The sequence below is a fragment of the Fundulus heteroclitus genome, unplaced genomic scaffold (genome assembly GCF_011125445.2).
Source record: "Fundulus heteroclitus isolate FHET01 unplaced genomic scaffold, MU-UCD_Fhet_4.1 scaffold_553, whole genome shotgun sequence".
NCBI classification, from domain to species: Eukaryota; Metazoa; Chordata; class Actinopteri; order Cyprinodontiformes; family Fundulidae; genus Fundulus; species Fundulus heteroclitus.
This window is the reverse complement of record NW_023396982.1, coordinates 23,615-43,898: the sequence shown is the minus strand read 5'-3', so window position 1 is coordinate 43,898 and position 20,284 is coordinate 23,615. Positions and strand designations below refer to the sequence as shown.

Genomic DNA, 20,284 nt, shown 5'->3' with positions numbered 1-20,284 from the left:
ATTTCTGTCAATGATTCGTCACTGATCAAACATGGCGACGGTCCAAGGCGTGATTTTGTTGTATTTGCTCCGTAAGTAAACTTTTTGTTTGTCCCTGTGCCCCGGACACGACACATCATATGTGTGGGTAGTTGCGGACAAGCTCCGCAAGTCGTTCCTCGAATCCCGCCATTGTTTAAAGCCCAGAATTATAACCTTCTTCGTGATTTTGTTGACATTTTGTACTACAAACTCAATAGCGCTCCCACTGTTTCCGGTAGTATTGCTCCGTATTGATCCGTTTCGTCCGTAATCGTAAGCTCCCAATTTTCGTGTCAAAATACGGACGAAATCGACGGTTAGAACGTATGAAACAATCCACACGTATCCGTATCCGTATCCGTATCCGTCTTTTACGTGAGGTATGAATGGGCCTTTAGACTCAAAAGCAGGATTTTAACAAATGTGCAGTAATTTGTCAAAATAATGACCAGGACATGTGGACAGCACTGTAAGACTTCCATGTATACAGTTTATTAGCAAAATAAATGTTGATTTGGGGTTGTTACCCTTTAAGTAGAACCTGTTAGCTACTGTCATCTGAGACATATGCCTAGAAGACAACACCATGGAGAGAACTGATCTTCCTTCATGATCATGAGATTGGTGAGTGTTGGCCTAGTGGTTAGAGCAGCGCGCTTGCACTCAGAGAAGGATGCAAGTACCCGGTTCGATCCCCACTGCCTGCACTCTGGGTCCCTGAGCAAGACCCCTAACCCCAAATTGTTCCCCGGGCGCCGCACATGGCAGCCCACTGCTCCCCAAGGGTGATGGGTTAAGAGCAAAGAACACATTTCGTTGTAATGTATGTTTCAATGACAATAAAGATGATATTACATTATTATTACATATTACTATAATGTGCATCAACCTAATCAACAGCTATAAGTAAACAATCAGAAAAAGGCACAATGAGGCTAAATGATGGAGATGTAACACCTTTTAATACATTTTAATTGTGTGTACCACTGTAATATTAGGATGAGGAGAAGAAGAGATTTGCACAAGAAAGTAAGGGAGGCCAACAAAACATCCCTATTCGACATCCATTAGTCTGAAAATCATTAGTCTTTGAGCTAGGCTATTAAAACTGAGTAAATATCTGCAGGGTTATAGGGGAGTGAGAATGTGAGAATCTGGAGTGGAGAATATAGCTTTAGCGCCAGGATGGATAAAGTAAACAAGCATTTCTATGTTTAGAGACGAAGTTGGTGGAGACAGCTCTGTGCGTCTTAACTGGGACAAAGCAGAGTATGAAGAATATACCCCAGTCTGATTGGGAGTGTTATATCAGTGATTATGACATATACTGTTTTCCCTCAAATTTTACACTAAGATAATATCATCATATCCCCTCTTTAATTTGCTGTTCATCGCTGTACATACAGTCTGCTGATACAGTGTTTCGGCAACATCTTATACCAATCAGTGTGAAGGCTTTGTGAGGGCTTCAGAAAGCTGTTAGGGAGCCACGCTCAAGTGCCAGGGTGCCGTAGTTTGTTGTTTCGCCTGCCTTCCCCGGCCCCGTTTTGTTTGTGTACCATCATTAGTCATCTTCGCTCTGTTCAAACGGAGCTCTGAGCGCCCCCACTCCCCCAGCAAGACAAAACCGCACAGGACCAGGAGAAATCCTGTCTGGCTCAGTGCCGATGCAGAGTGATGTCATCTACATAAACACGCACACACCCAGTCACACGCGGTTAATGTGAAGTCGGTAGGTGCCGAGGGACATCTCGTCCAGCAAACACTTGTTTGTGCGTCTGTGTGCTTGCATGTGTGGGCGAACATGTGCAGCCAAATCATCATACATGCATACATGGGTAGCATGTTTTCCTCCTCCCCTCCCGCCCTTCTATTTTTTTTCTTTACTCGCTCTACCTTTCTCTCCCTCATAATTAAATAAAATTAAATGAATCATTCATGAACATTTGGGAGTGACAGAGGCAGGGGGCCGAATAGAACATGAAGCGCACCTGTGCGTTTAGCTGGCAGCGCGTCGTTGCGTAACAGCGGCGTGTTTCCTTTACTCTTATGGAATTACATTAAGCAGCACTGTAGCCGAGCTCCCTGGTCCATCCTGCCGTGACACACAGCATCCCCTCACTTTTGTCAGCGGGCGCCTTATCGGACGTGGCATGCTGTCTGCCGAGGCTCTCCCATTTACACAGTCGGCTGCGCGTTGCCGCACACACCGCACACGTGCGTTTGACGCACACCTGACACACTGACGGCACTGTGTCACTGCGAGCAAATAAAGCTTGATAAATTGCTCTCTGGAGAAGCGAGCGGATTATATGGTCTGCGTGGCATAGCGGCCGGCTACTTGTGGTTTTGGATGAATGGTCCTGCATGTGAGGTCTGGGCACACGACGGAGCCGTAGAAAAAGCAAACGTGGTCAATTTGGATACTTATTTTAAAGGAAATTTACCTGTGGGTACAAGCTAGGCATGTAATGAGCTGAACAGCTTTGATAAAATGTGTTATTATGGAATAGATGGCTGTTATGGATCTTCGTTTCGGAAACTGATGATTAAAAAAAATATATAGAAATTCCTTCATTTGGCGAATACATCTGTTGCTGCGTACTGTCAGAACCTCACACAAATTCAGCTCCAAAAATAAACACCTAACCATGATCAAATAGTCTAATTCAGTACAATTGCTACATTAAGAAGTGCAGCTACCACTAAACAGCATACAACCATTACGTTCAATCATATCTTCAAATATATGAATATTAATTGATACCCTCATTAACCCAACATGGGAAAGCGGCCAATGCGGCGATCCCAGTTACTCTCAGAGTTGTTAGACTCTTCTGTTTTCAAGATACCATCATCCCCTCATAATAATAAATGATACAATAATTACCTAACCATAATTGAGAATATTTAAAAACTGATGTGACATGCTGAAGTAATTGTACTAAGCATGCAACAAAATTAGTTTTCCTGCAGCATGAATTGTATTACCAACATTATTGCTATGATGATGATGATGATTAGTTTTGTTAATCAAAAGAGTATTATCATCTGTTTTAAAATCTACATCTTTATCTTCTGGGCAAAACCAGTTGTGAGATTTAAAAACCCTAGTGTAATTATCTGTACAAATAATTGAAATATTCTGAAATCCATGTACAAAATATTGGAATGACTTTTAAATTTGTGACATCTGCCTGTTAATCTTTTGAGACCCTGTTGATAATTTCAGTAAAATGAACAAATGTCTACCACATGAGATATTTTTGCAGAAGTTGATGTGTCGACTGCTGGAAATACAAGGAATCCAACGATTGCTGAGTTTGAAATGAGAATATGTAATTTCTCTCGTATTGCAATGAGGGCCAAAAGTGCAACAATTTCACCAACTTTTTAGTTGTTGCAATAAATCAATCTGTGTATAATGTATCAAGAATACAAAATGAAGTAGTTAAATGTAATAGTGAATCAGGTAAAACTTTTATTTACTACATAATGAAATCCTAACAATTTCAGTTTTCATTTTTTTTTCTAGTTCCTGTGCTACAGACCAATATGAAATAATTCAAGAAGTAACTTTTGGTTCGTCAGATCAATCATAATATAGGATCATTCAACATGCACCGAGGTTTGACTCCAGACCAATTACCTCTGTCTAAAACGATGTTGGGCCCGTTGACTGAGCTTGATGTTTAGGGCTGACAGATAAAATAAATTGGTTCCAAAACAGAATTTTGAAATTAATCATAAACTCAAGTTATTATGTATGCTGCTTAACGTATGAGCTCAGATTTTAATGAATGATTTCCACATTCAATTATTCATTATGCATTTTAAATAATTATTGAAATATTGACACAGGTGTTTGTTTATTTATTAAGGTATTTCTACTTGAATCTATCATGTATGGAAATGTGTTTATTACTTTTTTATTGTGACATGTTTAGCCATAAACAAGGGTTTGCCTACAACAGAGATCATTTTTAGAGATTCTACAAGCATCGACTAAAATGAGAAACATTTGATAGCTGCCCCTTTTTTAAATTACATCATGCAGAAACTGAATCATCACGAAGAATCATGGAGCATTTTGGAGCACAAACAGCAGAAAACATACTGCCAGTGACTTTAAAATAAGTTATTTGAGACTCAATGTGCAGTAAAAATATGGCAACGGCTCTTATGGTGAAGGTTTGCAGGAATTTGTATTTAGGTTATGAGCTGTATTGACATTGTAAAATAGATACTTGTTTTTTTTTTTTTACTATTACAGACAAACCAGACCACTCTAAAGGCTTCAAGCATCTGGTGAACTTACCTATTATTAGCTTCTAGCCAGCTGGAGGCTATGGAGTAAGCGTGTCGTTTCCCTTTGCATGCACAGTGAGCACAAAAACAAGTTCAAAATACTGTTTTTCCAGATTTATAGGCTCTATATTAAAACATGGTTTCTGTGTGGCCTATATCTTGCTTTACTTCCCCTGGCTTTTGCTTGCATCTGCAAAACCTGAGATGCTGCACTTGATCAACATATAAGAAAAAACGGAGCACCATCACAGAAAAAAGCATTGATGCCAATTTAATCGTAAATGGTAGTATTAACTAGTGGGAGGAACGCCGGTGTGCTGAATCACTACAATCAGTACATTCATATGTTCAAAAGATTTGTTCACCGAATCATTCAGTTCATGTAACTACATTTCCGGTTACTTGCAATTGAAATAGGCAATAAACCTGGCTTCGGTCACATTTAGTGAGCTATTTATAGAGTTTTAGCTGCATTTGCTGTCCCTTTGCATTTATAATTGGCAATAAGCATGACTTTAGTGCCATTTATAGAACTTTAAATACCTTTATTGTTAATTTATAGTTAAAAACAGGATTAGATTTTATAAACACCTGAAATGAAGTCTGTCATGGGACGTCTGTTTTCTGCTGGACTCGATGTTCCACGCTAATGTTAGCATAGCGTTAGCTCAGGGTCAGCGAGGCTAAAATTTTTTGTGCTTTTCCCAACTAAATTGGCAAAAACACAGATGATCAAGTAAAAAAGAACAGCACACACACTATATTTACAAACAGTAGCCGGGGGTCACTTACATCAAACGAAAAGATCAAAATTGTAGTACAAAATAAATATTGGGATTACCTTATGGTTAAAATAAAATAATTTAACAAAGATGGAGCGCTAACTGAATGGAGAAATGAACAAATCAGTTAAGAAAGTGATTCAGTTCAGTTTGTTCGCTTGAATGTTTCGTTTCTCTGAACGACTCACTCATTAACAACACACTAGTACTAACTGTAGGACTTTTTTTCAACATAAAAAATTGCAACCTTTTCGTTTGGCAGCTGTAAATTTTTTGGGAAATTCCATCTAATTGTAATATTGTTTTTATATCTTGAATAAAATTTCATAAATATTTAATTTCACCAAAGAGAACCGAAGATACCTTATACAGTTCTATAGGGAATATGCTAACACCTTAGCTCGAGCCACTAACTGCATAATACACCCTAATATCTGTCCAGGTGTTACAGCTCCATTTTGAGTAATGTGAACACCTGCTTTTAGGACAAGAGTGCACTGAATGAAAAATATCTCTGCTTCCTCAGCATCAGTTCATTTTTTTCCACTATGCATCAGCAAATGTATGAAAGTAAAGCCAAATTGCTAGAGTACTCCCAGAGTACAGCACTTATAAATCATTTGTACAAACTCATCACAGATGAGAGGCCAGGTAAAATATTTAGCAACTGTCTTAAGTCTTAAGTATTCCCAAGGTTGTGAGTACATAACAAAGTCCTATAAAGGAGCAAAATAAGGGTTGTATAGTCTAATTTTCTATAGTCATATACTTATTGTGAAGTTTAAAATATTATTGCGACCATGAATAATCAACAAGCTAAACAACTTTCTATTGTTTATCAGTTCAGTCCTGGTAAACAATAGAAGTATGAAAATGTGACTCAAAATCAAGATGATGAACAACAATAATGCAGTCTAACAGTGATAATACATGTGACCTCCCAAGTAGCAATTAAGATGGAAATTAAAAAGGCTCTAGGTGACTAAATGTGACTTTAAAGTCTTAGCAGGAAAAATAAATGTGATTCTAAAAAGTGAGGACTGTACTGTGAAAAAGTCATAGGACTAATGCAAAGCAATTAGACAGGATCCAATAGAAAGAAGCTGGTGTTAGCAGATGGGATGGCACGGCACAGATTGTACGTTCTGAATATGCATAGCACTGTCTGAGAAACAAAAAACAGGTGCAAACAGTGAGGCCAGAGAACTGAAAACGGCTGAAGACAAACACAGACGGTGGGAAAATCTAGAAAAGGTATCGAGGCCCGTGTTTCTGATTACATTTATTCTGAAAGTCGTTACAAGATTCAGTTCCTGAAATGGTTGAATGTGAGTCTTGTTAAAGTAAAGCGGTGCTATGTTAACTGGGTTGCTGTGTTCCCACATGCTTGTAAAAATTGATGGACTCAAGGTATTTGCAATAACATTCATTATTAGTAAAAAAAAAATCTAAAACAGCTGCATTGTATTGCATTTTGCATAATTTCTAAGACATTTATATGGTTTTGCGTTTTTCCAAACTGTAGCAAGTTGCACTACAAATAGAAGTAATTACTACTAGAAACTGATTATTGCAGAGCATGCTGGTATTTCTGTGAAAACAGTTTCTTTAATGGAATTTACTAAATTTGCTCTTATATTGGTTTAGCCTAATATTTAACTTTTTTCCAAAAAAGCTGGGTCACCAGGATACCTCAACCTAGCTGTGCAGCAAGTGTGTAAAACATAGCAGCAGTGAATGGAAGCAGCTGAAAATCTCACTTTTACACATTTAACTGTGTTTTACCTGTGACTGTTTAATGTAGCTGTCAAAACATTATTCTGTGGATAATGTGGCACACTACTAGGGTCAGTCTACAATGTGAATGCTACATGGAAATGTGGTGATGGAAATGGAAGATGAAAATACTGATATCTATTTGGTTGCTTACTTTGCTCTGATACAAAAAATTAGTTGTTCCTGCAGTTTGTTTTGGGGAATCATGCAGCAGCAACGTTGCTCAGAGAGGTTTACTGATTTAATTTAACAAAGCAATTGATGCTGCTGATGCAGTCCTAATAAAGGATACAAAAAAGAGAACAAGGCAAATTATTTTCTTACCCGGAAAACAATATTCTCACACAAAACCCCCTCAGTCATCTTAATGGTCTGGGTGCTGACTCTGCTAGAGCTGGCTGCTGTTGCTGTGCCATAAACTGTGTTACGTGCTCAGTTATAGGTTGTTCTTTCACTTGAAGCTAAGACTTGCGTTGTTCTATAATCCTGGGTTGAAAGGTGTTTTGTCTAGAGAGACTGAGTTTGGTAGATGAGGAAAGATCTTCCCCTCTTTACCAGTTTACCTTCATTGTAAACTGGTAAAGTTTACCGTGTTAATGGACACCAGGATCTTCAGGAAAATTAACAGAACTCACTTGATTTCTTTTCTGCCAATAAGCCACCACACATCCATAAGAGTGATGAACATTCCTGAATCAAACAGGGACGGAAAAGCTTTTAGAACTGCTATCGCAAAACTCTTTCAGTGATAACTGAAGATGTTCCCTGCATTAATACGAGGTGATGAGCAAAAAAAGGCTTGTGTTCACTAATTTGTGTTTTAATAGCCTGATCTGTCAAGATATACAGCTCAGATGTTTCTATTTCCGCCTCAGTTCTCATGTGTTATCTTTTTGCTCTGTTTTTCAGGTATGATTTGGACTGCAAGAGTGATAACCTTTCTAAACACGTGAGTGTCTCCTTCACGGGTTCAGTAATCAGTCAAGTACTGATTTTAACACGATAGGATCACGTTTAGCTGTTGCTGTACAATGGCAGCGTGAGTCCATTTGGAATTGAAAGTTTCGTCAAAAGATCACAGCAACTTTTCCATACCAAAGACATTTGCATGAATTTTACACTATAATTCCAACACAATATTGACTATGATTGTTGTCTGTAAATATCCCAAATGAAGAAAAGTCACAAGTTCATACTTTGTTTAAGAAACAGATATTTGGACAGGTCTAAATAGTCAAAAACAAACGTGCTCATTTTTGGTCAAATTAAAATTATTCTAAATCTAAGTATGGCAGGTTTATGAATAATGTTTGGTTTAACTGTAATTGTGCTGCTTGGTTTTATTTAAGTTGAGTGATATTAATTCATCCTTACCACTCTTAGGTTCTTGGGAAAGCTTTAAAATTGGGGTGAATTGATCATTGCAGCAACCTGATTATTTTGTTTGCTCGTGTTGTTCGTTTGCTGTTTTGGTTGGGATAATTGCATTTTTGTCCAAACGAGTTTACTTCATGCTTCAACGGCAAACAGATGGCCTCACATCTGACTTTGGGAAACAGAGGATGGTCAGCTGTTGACTACAAGGTGTCCAGGTCCTGTGGCTGCAACAAAAGCCCAAATCATCACTCCTCCATCACCATGCTTGATAGATTTGAGTGCTTTCATGCAGTTTGGGTCTCTAATCATGTGCTGCTCCGCATTATGGCCAAATATGTTTTGTCTGGACAAAGGATATTGTTATGTTGTTTTTTCATGCCTTTTATCACATTTACCCTTTATATACTGTACACAAGCCATATTTGTGTTGTTAATTTTTTAACTGTACAGCCATAAACTTCAACATCCAATATGCCATTGGAAGTCAGGAGAACCAAAATGTGGTTTCTAAGAATTAACCAATAACGTCTTTACTTTATGACATTGTGGTAATGCATTAAAGTCTACTACTTGCCCACTTTTTATGAAAGTAGAGTTGAATTATTTGTTGACAAGCTATGTCGGGCTATGTCCTCGGTTTTGATCCAGCTTACACGTGTTCGAATCCCTGTTGCACCAGGAATTGCATCTGGTGTGAAAACTCTTGACTTGTTGTAGTGAACACTGAATAAGGGAGCAGCTAAAAGGACTCAAATTATTGTTACTAATAATTCTATATTTTATTTGCACCACAGTATATTTACCTAAAATCCCAAAGTGCTACGATCAATAAAACAATCAATATAACAGCAGCATTAAAATGCAGATAAAACACACAAAGAAAAGTAGTGAGTGCAATAAATGAAAAGAAAAGTGAAAACAAGACAAAGCAATTAAAAAGATCATTAAAAACATTGGGTAAAAAGAAAGATTTTCAAGCCAGTCCTGAAAGTCTGTCACAATTTGTGGAGCCCTCAGATGTGGAGGCAGAGCGTTCCACAGCCAAGGAGCAGCACAAGCAAAGGCCTGGTCTCCTATGGCGCAGGATCAAGTCCTGGGAATGTGGAGAAGCTTGGTGTTGGAGGAGCAGAGATTGTGCGAGGGACAGTGAGGGTGAGGAGCTCTTTTCAGTAAGATGCCATATTACAGTGTAGACAGCGGAACGTGAGCCAGGGAGGTTTTGCAGGTGATTCGGGCAGGGATGGAAACCCAGTAATATTAGGCCTGGACGATATAGAAAAAAAAGCATATCGATAAAATAGAGATCATATTGATCGATATCGATAATTAGCAACAAATTCAAAACGTATATTTTATAAGTGTAGACCAGGCCATTTTACGCTGTTGCTTGGCGACCGATTTTTAGATACAGAACACACAAACACTGAATTCAAACTCAACCCTTTATTCAACCAACAGTTTACCAAAACTGCAAGTTTTTAAAAAACAGAAAAGAACACGTGCTCTCTGAACTCTGAAGGGGGCGGAGCTTGGTTCCTGGGTCTGAGTTTATGATTGGCTGGGAGGGTGAAATGACTGTAATAATAATCTACATGGCTAGAGTGTAAAAGGAAGAAAAACTGTTACTGACCTTTTTTTTCTATCATCGATATACATTTATCGCTCCATATATATTGATATTGAATTATCGTCCAGCCCTAAGTGAAATCAATTGCCAGAGTAGATTCAAGCCTTTGGAATTGTAAAAGTAATTCTACGTCAATCGTAACTTTTTCTATTTAACTTTTTTAATGACTGGAAAGATTCCACTGACTGACAGTCTAATGGCTGGCCATGCAAAAAATCAATAGTAGAGGACCATAGCAAGTAAAAAGAAGTTCAGTGTGAGGAGTTTGAGCTCTTAATGTCTGTCAGTGGAAGGACTCTGTGTCAAACTGCCAGTCAATCAGAGAGACTCTGCACAAAAGCTTTGGAGAGGATCACTGCTGGGATGTAATGTATCTACTAATGTTTTAATTATCCTAAAACTTTGGTATACTACCATCACTACCTGTCATAAAGAAAATTAACATAACTGTCATTGTTTTCTCTTAAACTCATATTGTAAAATTCAAGACTATCAATTAAAGGAATTAAACCAGAAAAATCAAGTATTCAATAGTCCTTATGTGGGTGACAATAAAGACATTTTTCCTCTATTAGATCTAAACATATCACTATTACACCTACACTTCTATCCTTTGCTGTCACATCTGACAGAACTTTTAGCACGCTCCTGATTTAGCATCGCTCATCTTCCCAGCTCCACCTCTGCACCCATCCCCCTTCCTTTTCTCCAGCTTCGTCCTCACTGCCGACTGTTGGCGAAGTTGTTTTCCTCTGCCCCAGCCCCAGCGTGCCCTCTGGCTTACACTGTGGGCTCTGAGCAGTGTGAGTGCAGAAGCTCACTCAAAGCAAGAAGGCCGAGGACGCTTGGCTGCACCCTGTCGTTACTGTGGATGTGTGGGATTGGAGATCTGGCACTCAGCGACGGTTCCATTGTCTGAGCAGAGTCCATCCACTGTCGCATGACTATAAATAACTGGAAGAAGAGGAAAAAATATGTATAAATGCACACAAGTACAGTATTTCCAGTGGCAGCTTCATTTGCCACCTTTGAGGATGCCTTCATCCTCCCTTCACAGCAGATGTTTTCTCCGCACCATATGGTTCGCATACCTTGTCTGGATATAGCTGCAGGGGAACAAGTGCAAAGATGGGACATGCTTCAGAATAATGAAGTAGATCTGCGATGCTGATGCTGCTTCGTTATCATTACAGGTTTTTGTGATGGGTTTTCCTGAGTAATTTATCTGTTTTTTGGTTGTGCTGATTTTGTTACAATTCTTCCTCAGAAATGTCATGTATTAATATTTGTTCAAATACACTCATAAAAACTTAAACTATAATCAGGTACCATTGACAGTGTCCTGCAAATGTATTGCCTCCACGTTGTCCAACTACAGCCACAAATCTCAACGTATTTCTTTGGGATTTTATATGATAGACTAACACAAAGCTGTCACTGTTTATGGATTTAGTTATGTTTCAGGTTCTTGCTCCTATTTTGATCCTTCTATTTTGATCCCTGTCTGTCCAGATGGTTTCAGAGGGGGGCACGAGAACGACGTTTTTTTATACAAACAACCCCCCCTCCCCCCACCCTGACAAAAAATAAATAAATGTGTGAGTAATAGGTTGCCGTGTTGCGGTTGATTCTGTCTGCAATGAATAAGATATGAAAACCTGCACAAATAAGCAGGTATAGATGATGGGTTGCTGGATGGATGGATAAGTTACAGAGCCCGTATTGGAACAATGATGGAGGGATAAACAAAAAATTGCCCTAGCCACAAGTTATGGATAACTTGTAGACCCGCTGTTCTAGAGTGACCACACGTCCCTGATTAATGGGGACATGTTTTTCAGAGCATTCATTGAACACATTAGCAAACTATCTCTGTGGATCACAGACAGGAGATATGGTGTTGAACAGTGCTTCCCTGTGTGTGTGTGTGTGTGTGTGTGTGTGTGTGTGTGTGTGTGTGTGTGTGTGTGTGTGTGTGTGTGTGTTTGTGAGAAATCATTTTTCATGACTTTGATGAGTCAAACTTAGGCCTTGCAGAATGGAAGTCAACGTAAAGTCCTCACAATGATAGTAAGAACAACGTGTGTGTGTGTGTGTGTGCATGCGCATGTATGGCTATTGTTGTGAGGACCAAAACTTGACAGCAGACCAACAGGGTGTGGACAATTGGCATTGTGAGGAAATTTTACAAGGTCTACACAATGCAAATTGGGCTAATGCTTAGGTTTAGGGCTAAGGTGTGAATTGGGTTTAGGCTGAGGTTCAGGGTTAGGGCATACAAAGCTACAGAAAATGAATGGAAGTCAATGGAAGGTCCACACAATGATGTGCATACCAACATCTGTGTGTGTGTGTGTGTGTGTGAGAGAGGATGCTCAGCAAATTAGTCAGAGCCAATAAGAGGCAGAAAACTTAATAGTTCCCCCCCCCCCAAATAAACCATGTAAGTTGACTAATGATGTTGCATGTATATAATTTTAGCCACATGATGACTCAGTAATACATGCCAGTATGTCATGTTAAGCTAGTTACCTGTGTTACATGCCTTGCTAGTTAGTTCTTGCCAAGGGTAAAACACAACCCTCTTTACTTTTCTTGTGCTCACTGTGGCTTTCCACATATTCAAAATAAATATTTATTGACACAATAGAAAGAGCAGAAGTTGTGAGAGTTGAAGCCAGAAGTACTGGATGATGAGTCTTCAAAGGTGAGGAAGAAGTTACAACTTGCTGAGTAAAATATAGCTTCCTGCAAGGAGACACCAAGCAGTTATCAGGACAGGGTTTTCATAGATATTTCAGAACAACTCTCATTCACACTCTAAAATATTTTAATCTATATTGTAAAAGGTAGCCCAGGGAGACGACCATGTGTCAGGGCAGAGACCAGGCAGGAGCACTGGCAGTCAGGGTGAGCCTGCAGGTAGTGACAGAGCAGGGGATGGATCTTTGCTTGGTTTATTTGTAAAATATTTATTTTCAGATATTACTGGACTCCTGAAGTCATGTCATTTTTCTTTATCTTTAATTTGATTAATTCTGTTACATTTGACTAAAATGTGAATTTTAGTGTTCTGTCACTTTCTATGTTCATGCCAATAAATTAAATTATGTGGCTTATAACCCTGTTACCTTATCACTCTGATTCCATATTGTGTGATAATGATTTGCTTAAAGGAATGATTCTTTTGCCAAACATCTCAGGTTCAGTGTTTGGCACCTTATAATCTGGCTACTTGCCCGTTAAATGTCAGAGGGTTATTGTGTCAACTCAACCAGAGTTTGGCAGCTAAAACATTAGGTTTTGTTACTTTAAAGAACTAAAGTCGTTGTCCCTGTGCTGTACTCTGGCTCTTGATTATTATGTGATTCCTTAGCTACTAAGGAGAGGTGCGATTGAGAGTGAGAGGGTGACAAATCGCTCTATAGACCTCCAAAAATACATCCCCCTCACGTCTACGATGATCGTAACTCCCTTTCAGATGTTACAGGAGAAGGGTAAAAACTGAAGGACGTAAATTAGGTGAATTGAAGGGTGCAGAAATGTAGGGGTAAAACCAGTCAAGGGGGGTATAAGTGATGCCAAGAGAGGATCATCTGTGAGGAGAATGTAGTTAAAGATTATATCAAAGGCAGCACTTAAATGAATAAGAATAAGAATTACTTATTGATTGAAAGATAAATGTAGAAATCTATCAGGACATCCTTGATAAGAACCGAGAGATGAAGTGGGGATTTCCAAGAAAGATGATAGACCCAGATGGACAGCAACGGAAACCCTCAATTACCTGACTTGTATTCACTGGAAAGCCATGAAAATAACTGTATATCAGAGTGTCCCCATAACTTTGCAAGAGTAAGATAAGGACAATACTAATCAGCAGCTAAGAGGACCATCATATTTTTGGAAAGGATGCAGAAACCCACAACTTTAATGGCAAAATTGTTCCCAACTAGTGGAATGCATACCATTACTAAATAAATATTAGTAATGAACTCCACAGATCTGTTTTTATGGAAGAGTATTAACAAGAAAACTGTTGCTGAAAGAAAACCATAAAAAAAACATGTTAGTAGTAAGCTCAATGCAGGGTTCCTTTAAGCATGGGGAAGAAGGTGCTTTGGTCAATGAGACCAAAGCTGAACATTCTGGCCCACATGGAAACGCTATGGGTAGCAGAAACGTAACACTCCACATGACCCTGAACCCACCATTCCCATTGTGAAACATAGCTGTGGTGCTATCATGCTGTGGGATGTGCTCCTTCAACAGCTGCTCAGAGTTGTTGGAAATATGGATGTAGGTTAGTACAGAGAATCCTAAAAGAAAATCTATAAGTTGGTGCCGGAAACCTCAGATATCTGAAGTTTTTGGCACCAGACTTTAGATATTTTGCAAAGAAGAATTTACCGTAATTGTCTAGATGTGACAAAGTTGTAGAGACATACCCCAAATAACTGTTTAGATTGGATGGAAAGTGTGCTTTAATCTAAATCATGTCATGAAGCTCTGACTGCACATTTAGTCATTATACAGCAAAACTTACCTATGTGACTATAGCCAGAGAAGCGTCTGCAAAGTATTAACTCAGGAAGGCTTCATTCTTGAACACAACACAGTTATGCTTAATGTCACTTGGATAAAATCCCAATAAAATACATTAAAGCTAGCAATTGTAATATATCAAAGTTTGAAATAAGATCCATGGTGTGAATACTTTGGCGTGGCAGCTTTAACATTCACTTCAGATGCACTTCTCACATGGTGAACGAAGTCTAGCTTTTACTCCAATTTGTATTTCAGCTGGTAAATTTTATCTTGATTATCCTAACAACTTTTATTTATTTTTTTTGTGTGCAAATTTACCACTCGTGCCAATTTAAATGGCAAAGTTACAAAGAGCACAGACAGCCATAGAGTGCTTTAAAAGCCTTGTTTGTGTTACAGCTTCTTGATCAATTTTGTTGTTCACATCATCCTCTTACAACTGTGCTTTTGGGCACACCTAACGCATTGTGCAGCATGCAATCACACAAATCTAGCTGGGATAATCCATCAGTCTCTCTTTGCTGGAACTATGCTTGCTAAATCTGAAATCCCTCAGGCTTTGTCAAAAGATGCCAAATGTTCTGTTACTGGCTGCAACAGTCTCTGCTGGCATCCAAGGAACCCAGGTCCCAGCACTTGGGTTTATTTTTGTTGGCAGTGTCCTTACAATAATAGGAAGCTGTCTATGTCTGCTGTCTGCACTGTTGCATCTAATGTGGCTAAAACAGCCATCTGTCAGCTTCCTTCTTTCCATGCTTGCATAGATTTTAACATAATAACTGTTCTTATCCACATGGTTTATACTTTCTTTTTGAATAAAAATGCACTGAAGTATAGAATAAGTATAGTACAAATTTGCACATCTGTTCTGCTAAGATTATAGTCCCTCTGTGGTGTAGAGGGCAAAGACTGTGTCTTTGATATGTGGGACTGTGGTTCAAATCCCAGTAGCATGGGAAAGTACATCTAGTGTAAAAACTCTGCCCAGTCTGTGTACAACCCTCCATGAATTTCTCCTGAGAGACAAGAACTGCTCCATTGTCTCACCTCCAAAACTAGCCACCATAATCCTCATGACTTCTGCAAACCCTGGAACAGTAAGCCATCCTCCAGTCATCTTACATTTATGTTAGGTTGAACTCCTGGCTTCCTTCAACAGCTGCTGCACCCTTTCAGGCGCTGCTGAACACACAGATTCAGAACCCTTTCAAGTTCAGCTTAGAAGGTGACATTATCCTTGTAAATTAATCTTTTGCATTTTACCTGTGTCCTGTGTGTGATTGTTCTTGTGGGTAAGAAATGATCTCAAAACATCCGTCCATCCATTGAGAATTTACATGTTGTGGGTGGGCTGTGCGGAGTAGCATGGTATCAAGTCTGAAATCACAGACATTCCTCATACTGGAAATCTCACATATCAGGTGTTATTTATTTACACTGAATAATGTGTAACCAGAATTTTACCCCGCCCTGGTCTGGAAGCTGTTATTCGGGTTTTGTTTTTTTTTTTACCTCAGAGTGGTCAACTTTCTGCTAGCCAATTGCTGAGAGGGTTGGGTAGGCGGTGGGGTTACTACATTCAAAGCCTACTTGGAGTCGACTGTGGTCACCATTGCTAGTGCGGCATGGATATTCAGACTTATTTCTATATACAAGAAGTAGCAACTGAGCAAATGAGAGCGAGCAGGAAGCAGGGGCATTAATTTCTGTTGGGAACGTCAGCATTGAAGCAAACATTCACACTGGGAGCTACGGCAGCCATGGGCGACGAGGAACAGAACCAAAACAGTCTGCCAAATCAAAGAAACTTGGGTTGCTTGAAGGGAACACTGCTTTGTTCTGTTCCTGGTGCTCTTTAGCTGCTGTAGTTACCTCTCCTAGTATATTTACTTCAGTCAGTGTTTAGCCTGACATCAGTGCTTATGTTAATCAAAGCATCTGTTTATACTTATTCTTGACTTTTGAGTTAATTTAATGAACACAGCACTACACAGTGTTGCCAGATCTGACCGTTTCCAGCCCAAACAGAGCGTTAAACCCGTCCAACTAAAAAAACAAAAGCAAAAAAAAAAAAAAAAAAACAGCTCAAATCTCAGGATATCAGCCCAAAGCTCCCCACAAAATGTGCAATCAGACAAGCAAATAATCTGCACACACAAGATCACATTCCCAATCATGTTGTCATAGCAAGCGCTGAATGTTTTATCAATAGCCTCCCAGCATGAGTTGTAAATCTACCTTAATATAAAATTTCTCTCTCCATGAAACATTTTGAAGTTGGTCAGTAGGTCTCAGCCTATCTGGGGCATTTGCATTTGACCACTTCAAAGTGACACTTGATTTACCAGAGACTATTAATCATTGATTATATCAAGCTCCACAAATACCACACATTTTGTAATAAATTAACTAATACAATTAGGCCAAGGAGATGGCATTTTATTAAAAAATAGAAGTTTTTACTTTTCTGCCACATAATGACAACTATTTTGATGTAATTGTCATATTATTTCTTTCTAAAAAAAAAATTCCCTAAATGTGAAAAGCAGCATACATTTTAACAACCCACCCAAAGCTATTTTTCCAGCCCAACATGTTCAAAAGAAGCCATATTGGCAACACATTTCTTAGATGTTTGGTACTTTATTGAGATTTTTTGGAACAACTGTAGGGGGTCACAGACCCACTGTTCAGCCTAAAGCAAATAAAATGTTTTCTAAACAAGTGAGCACCCCTGAAAAAAAGAAAGGTCCCCCTATAATTTGCTTTTGCAGCCGGGTCTGATCGGTTGTACTCTGTGCACACTGTGAGCCGCAGGGACTGTCCACGGCTATTTTATCCTTCATAGTCGGATGCACCAATCTCCTACATTTCTTGTGACAAATCAATACGTTTCCCAAACTTTCTGTTTGAGCTGACTTAGAGCTGTTTCTTCTCCAGCAGGCATCCACCACACCTGTTAATGCTTCAATAGGTCCAGTTCAGGACAAAGCTCAGCATCCTCCACTCCTTGCACCAGCCAAACAGTCATCACAATCTTCTTTGACACAAAACTTCACTGTCACACCTCAGATGTTTTATCTTCCACCTCAGCCATGGACCCCTCTGCCCCTCAAGTAAAGAAGCAGCTGGAGGGACTGAACCAGTATAAGGCTGAAAGTCCAGATGGTGTCTACTGAGTCCTGAAGGCCTGTGCAGAGCAGCTCTCTGGGATTCTACAGCACCTATCAACCTTGGTCTGTCCAAGGAGAAGTTTTCCAGTGTTGTGGAAGACCTCCTGCGTTGTTCCGGTAGCAAATAAAACTCACTCATCGGTCCTCAATCACTAGACCTGTTGCCCTGACTTCCCGCATCTTTAAAGTGGCACTCTTGTTGACACACCTGAGTAAGCAAATAAGCAGCTATCAGGACCCCCAGGTGTTTGCTTATCACCGTGTGGTTGGATTTGAAGAGGCCATCATACACTTGTCATTTGGACAAGGCAGACAGCACTCTGAGGATTTCTCCTGTGCATTTAACACAATTAAGTCTGATTTGTCAGAACCTCCAGAAGACTCAGCTGGAGGCATCAACATTCGCTTGACTCAGAGATACCTGACAAACAGACCACAGTGTGTGAGACTGAAGGACTGTGTGTGTAACCAGGTGGTCAGCAGCACAGGAGCACCACAGGGGATGGTGCTCTCTCATTCCTTTCCACTCTTTACACCTCAGACTTCTGATACAAGACAGACTCCTGTCATTTGCAGAAATACTGAGATGACTGCTGTCGTTAGATTCATCAGAGATTGACAGGAAGCTGAGAACAGGTGGGCTGCTTTGTGGCATGGTGTGGAAACAACCATCTCATTCTGAATGTAGATAAAACAAAGGAGATGGTTGTAGATGTCATGAGAAATAGGAATTGGACTGATATGATTGCCATACTGGGAGAAGAAGTGGAGGTGGAGTATAAATACCTGTCTGGACAACAGACTGGACTGGAAACCAGTCTAAGGCACACCTGTGCACTAATCAAGGTGTCTAATCAGCATCTCGATATGGCACACCTGTGAGTTGGTATGGATTATCTCAGCAAAGGAGAAGTGCTCACTATCACAGATTTAGACTGGTTTGTGAACAATATTTGAGGGAAATAGTGATATTGTGTATGTGGAAAAAGTTTTAGATCTCATAAAAAATGGGAGCAAAACCAAAAGTGTTGTGTTTATATTTTTGTTCAGTGTATATATCAAACAAAAAATGATTGAGAACCATCATCAGAATGATTCAGTGAATCCTGGTTCACTGCAGATCCAAGTTAGACAACCAATGTTCATTTTGAAGAAGTCTCAAATATCTTTGTGATTTACACTTTAGTCTGATTTTTTGCTCATGGCTTGATTGCCAAAAAGTTTAAAAACCTAGAACTGCTTGTTTACTTCAGACTAAGTGCCATAGATTTCAGAGGATGGATAAAGACAGATGCATGTTCTCTAGGGGAATTTAAATTACACCTCAATTAGCTGTAGAAGGTTTTGAATCTTTTTTTCTTGCTGCCATCATTGCACCAGTTAATGTAAGTTGCCCCAACTTGTAGTCCTCAATCTTGTAAAGCATTGTGGCCGATTGGCTGGGGCTGCTAGTTAGCTCGCAGCACGCTTCATGAGGAAAGGCCAGAGTGTTTTTGCCATCTCCTTTTTTGCACTCAGCACCAGCAAAGATGTTTGGAGCTGCTTTCTGCCCGCTGGACTCAACATAACTCATTTGTCAAGGACTTTTACACACACACACACACACACACACACACACACACACACACACACACACACACACACACACACATGCAGCACAATCTGGTTGTGGAGGCCTGAGTATCAGTGCACGGACACATAGTTCAGGGCATGTAGTAAACACTCCTTTCAATGCTTTTCTCTTCTTGCTGCTCCCCATTCCTAAACTGTCTCCTTTCTTGTCAATACCCTGCAGCAAGTTCACAAGTCTCTGATTTAGTTGGGCTTAGAAGTGAAAGGCAAAACTATAGTTGAACATTAACGATTAAAATGGTGCTCCCTACATTGTGCCCCTTTATTAAGAAGTGAAAATATCTTATAAGCCCATGTAATTTATGCTGTGCATTATGTGGGGCGGATGCAACATTGCCTTTTGTTGTAATTTTAGCTGATAGCACTCTCATCAGTCCCCTTAAAGCAAGTATACTTTATTTGCATGCAGACTCACTGGCCACTTTATTCGGTATGCCTTGGTAGTATTGTGTTGGACCCTTTTTGTCCTCAGAATTGTCTTAATGTTCTCAAATGGTGTTAAGAAACATTCAGCAAAACATAACACCATCACCACCAGTCTGAACCAATAATCCGATGCAGGATGTTTCCATGATGTTTACTGCAAATTGTGAGCCTCTCATCTAAAGGCCGCCGCTTAAATTGACTCATTAAACCAGAGAGCGCATTTCCAGTGTGTTAGTGGTTCATTTTGGTCAACCTGTGTGAATTGTAGCCTCAGTTTCCAGCGTTTAGGTTACTTGCTAAAAAGCTGAAACTAAGTCACCACCAGTTTAAAGTGGGAACTGGTGTGATTTTCTGCCACTCTAGCCCTTCTGATTTAAAGTTCAGTGTGGTGTGTGTGCAGAGATGATATTCTCCATACTACAGGTGTTATCAAGGCCTTTTTTTAGCTGCTGTGGTGTTTCTCATCTGACATCAACAAGACATTTTTGGTCTATACAACTGTGGCTCACTATAACATCAGACTTCCTTATGCAGGCCACAGAACTGTGGTTTGCACTTTGCTTAAAGGAATTGTTTATTTTCTCATTTGTTAGTAGGTCATCTAGTAACAGTCA

General features: G+C 39.5%; 1 protein-coding gene across 1 annotated transcript in view; it reads left to right on the top strand.

The window, feature by feature from the left end:
• Positions 1-20,284, top strand: part of LOC118561075 (copine-8-like) — a gene marked incomplete at its 3' end in the record, with an annotated part of 60,197 nt that overhangs the window by 18,442 nt on the left and 21,471 nt on the right. Inside the window, exon 4 of the mRNA XM_036132861.1 lies at positions 7,797-7,836. Coding sequence (XP_035988754.1) covers positions 7,797-7,836 — 40 coding nt within the window. The remainder of the gene's footprint in view (positions 1-7,796; positions 7,837-20,284) is intronic.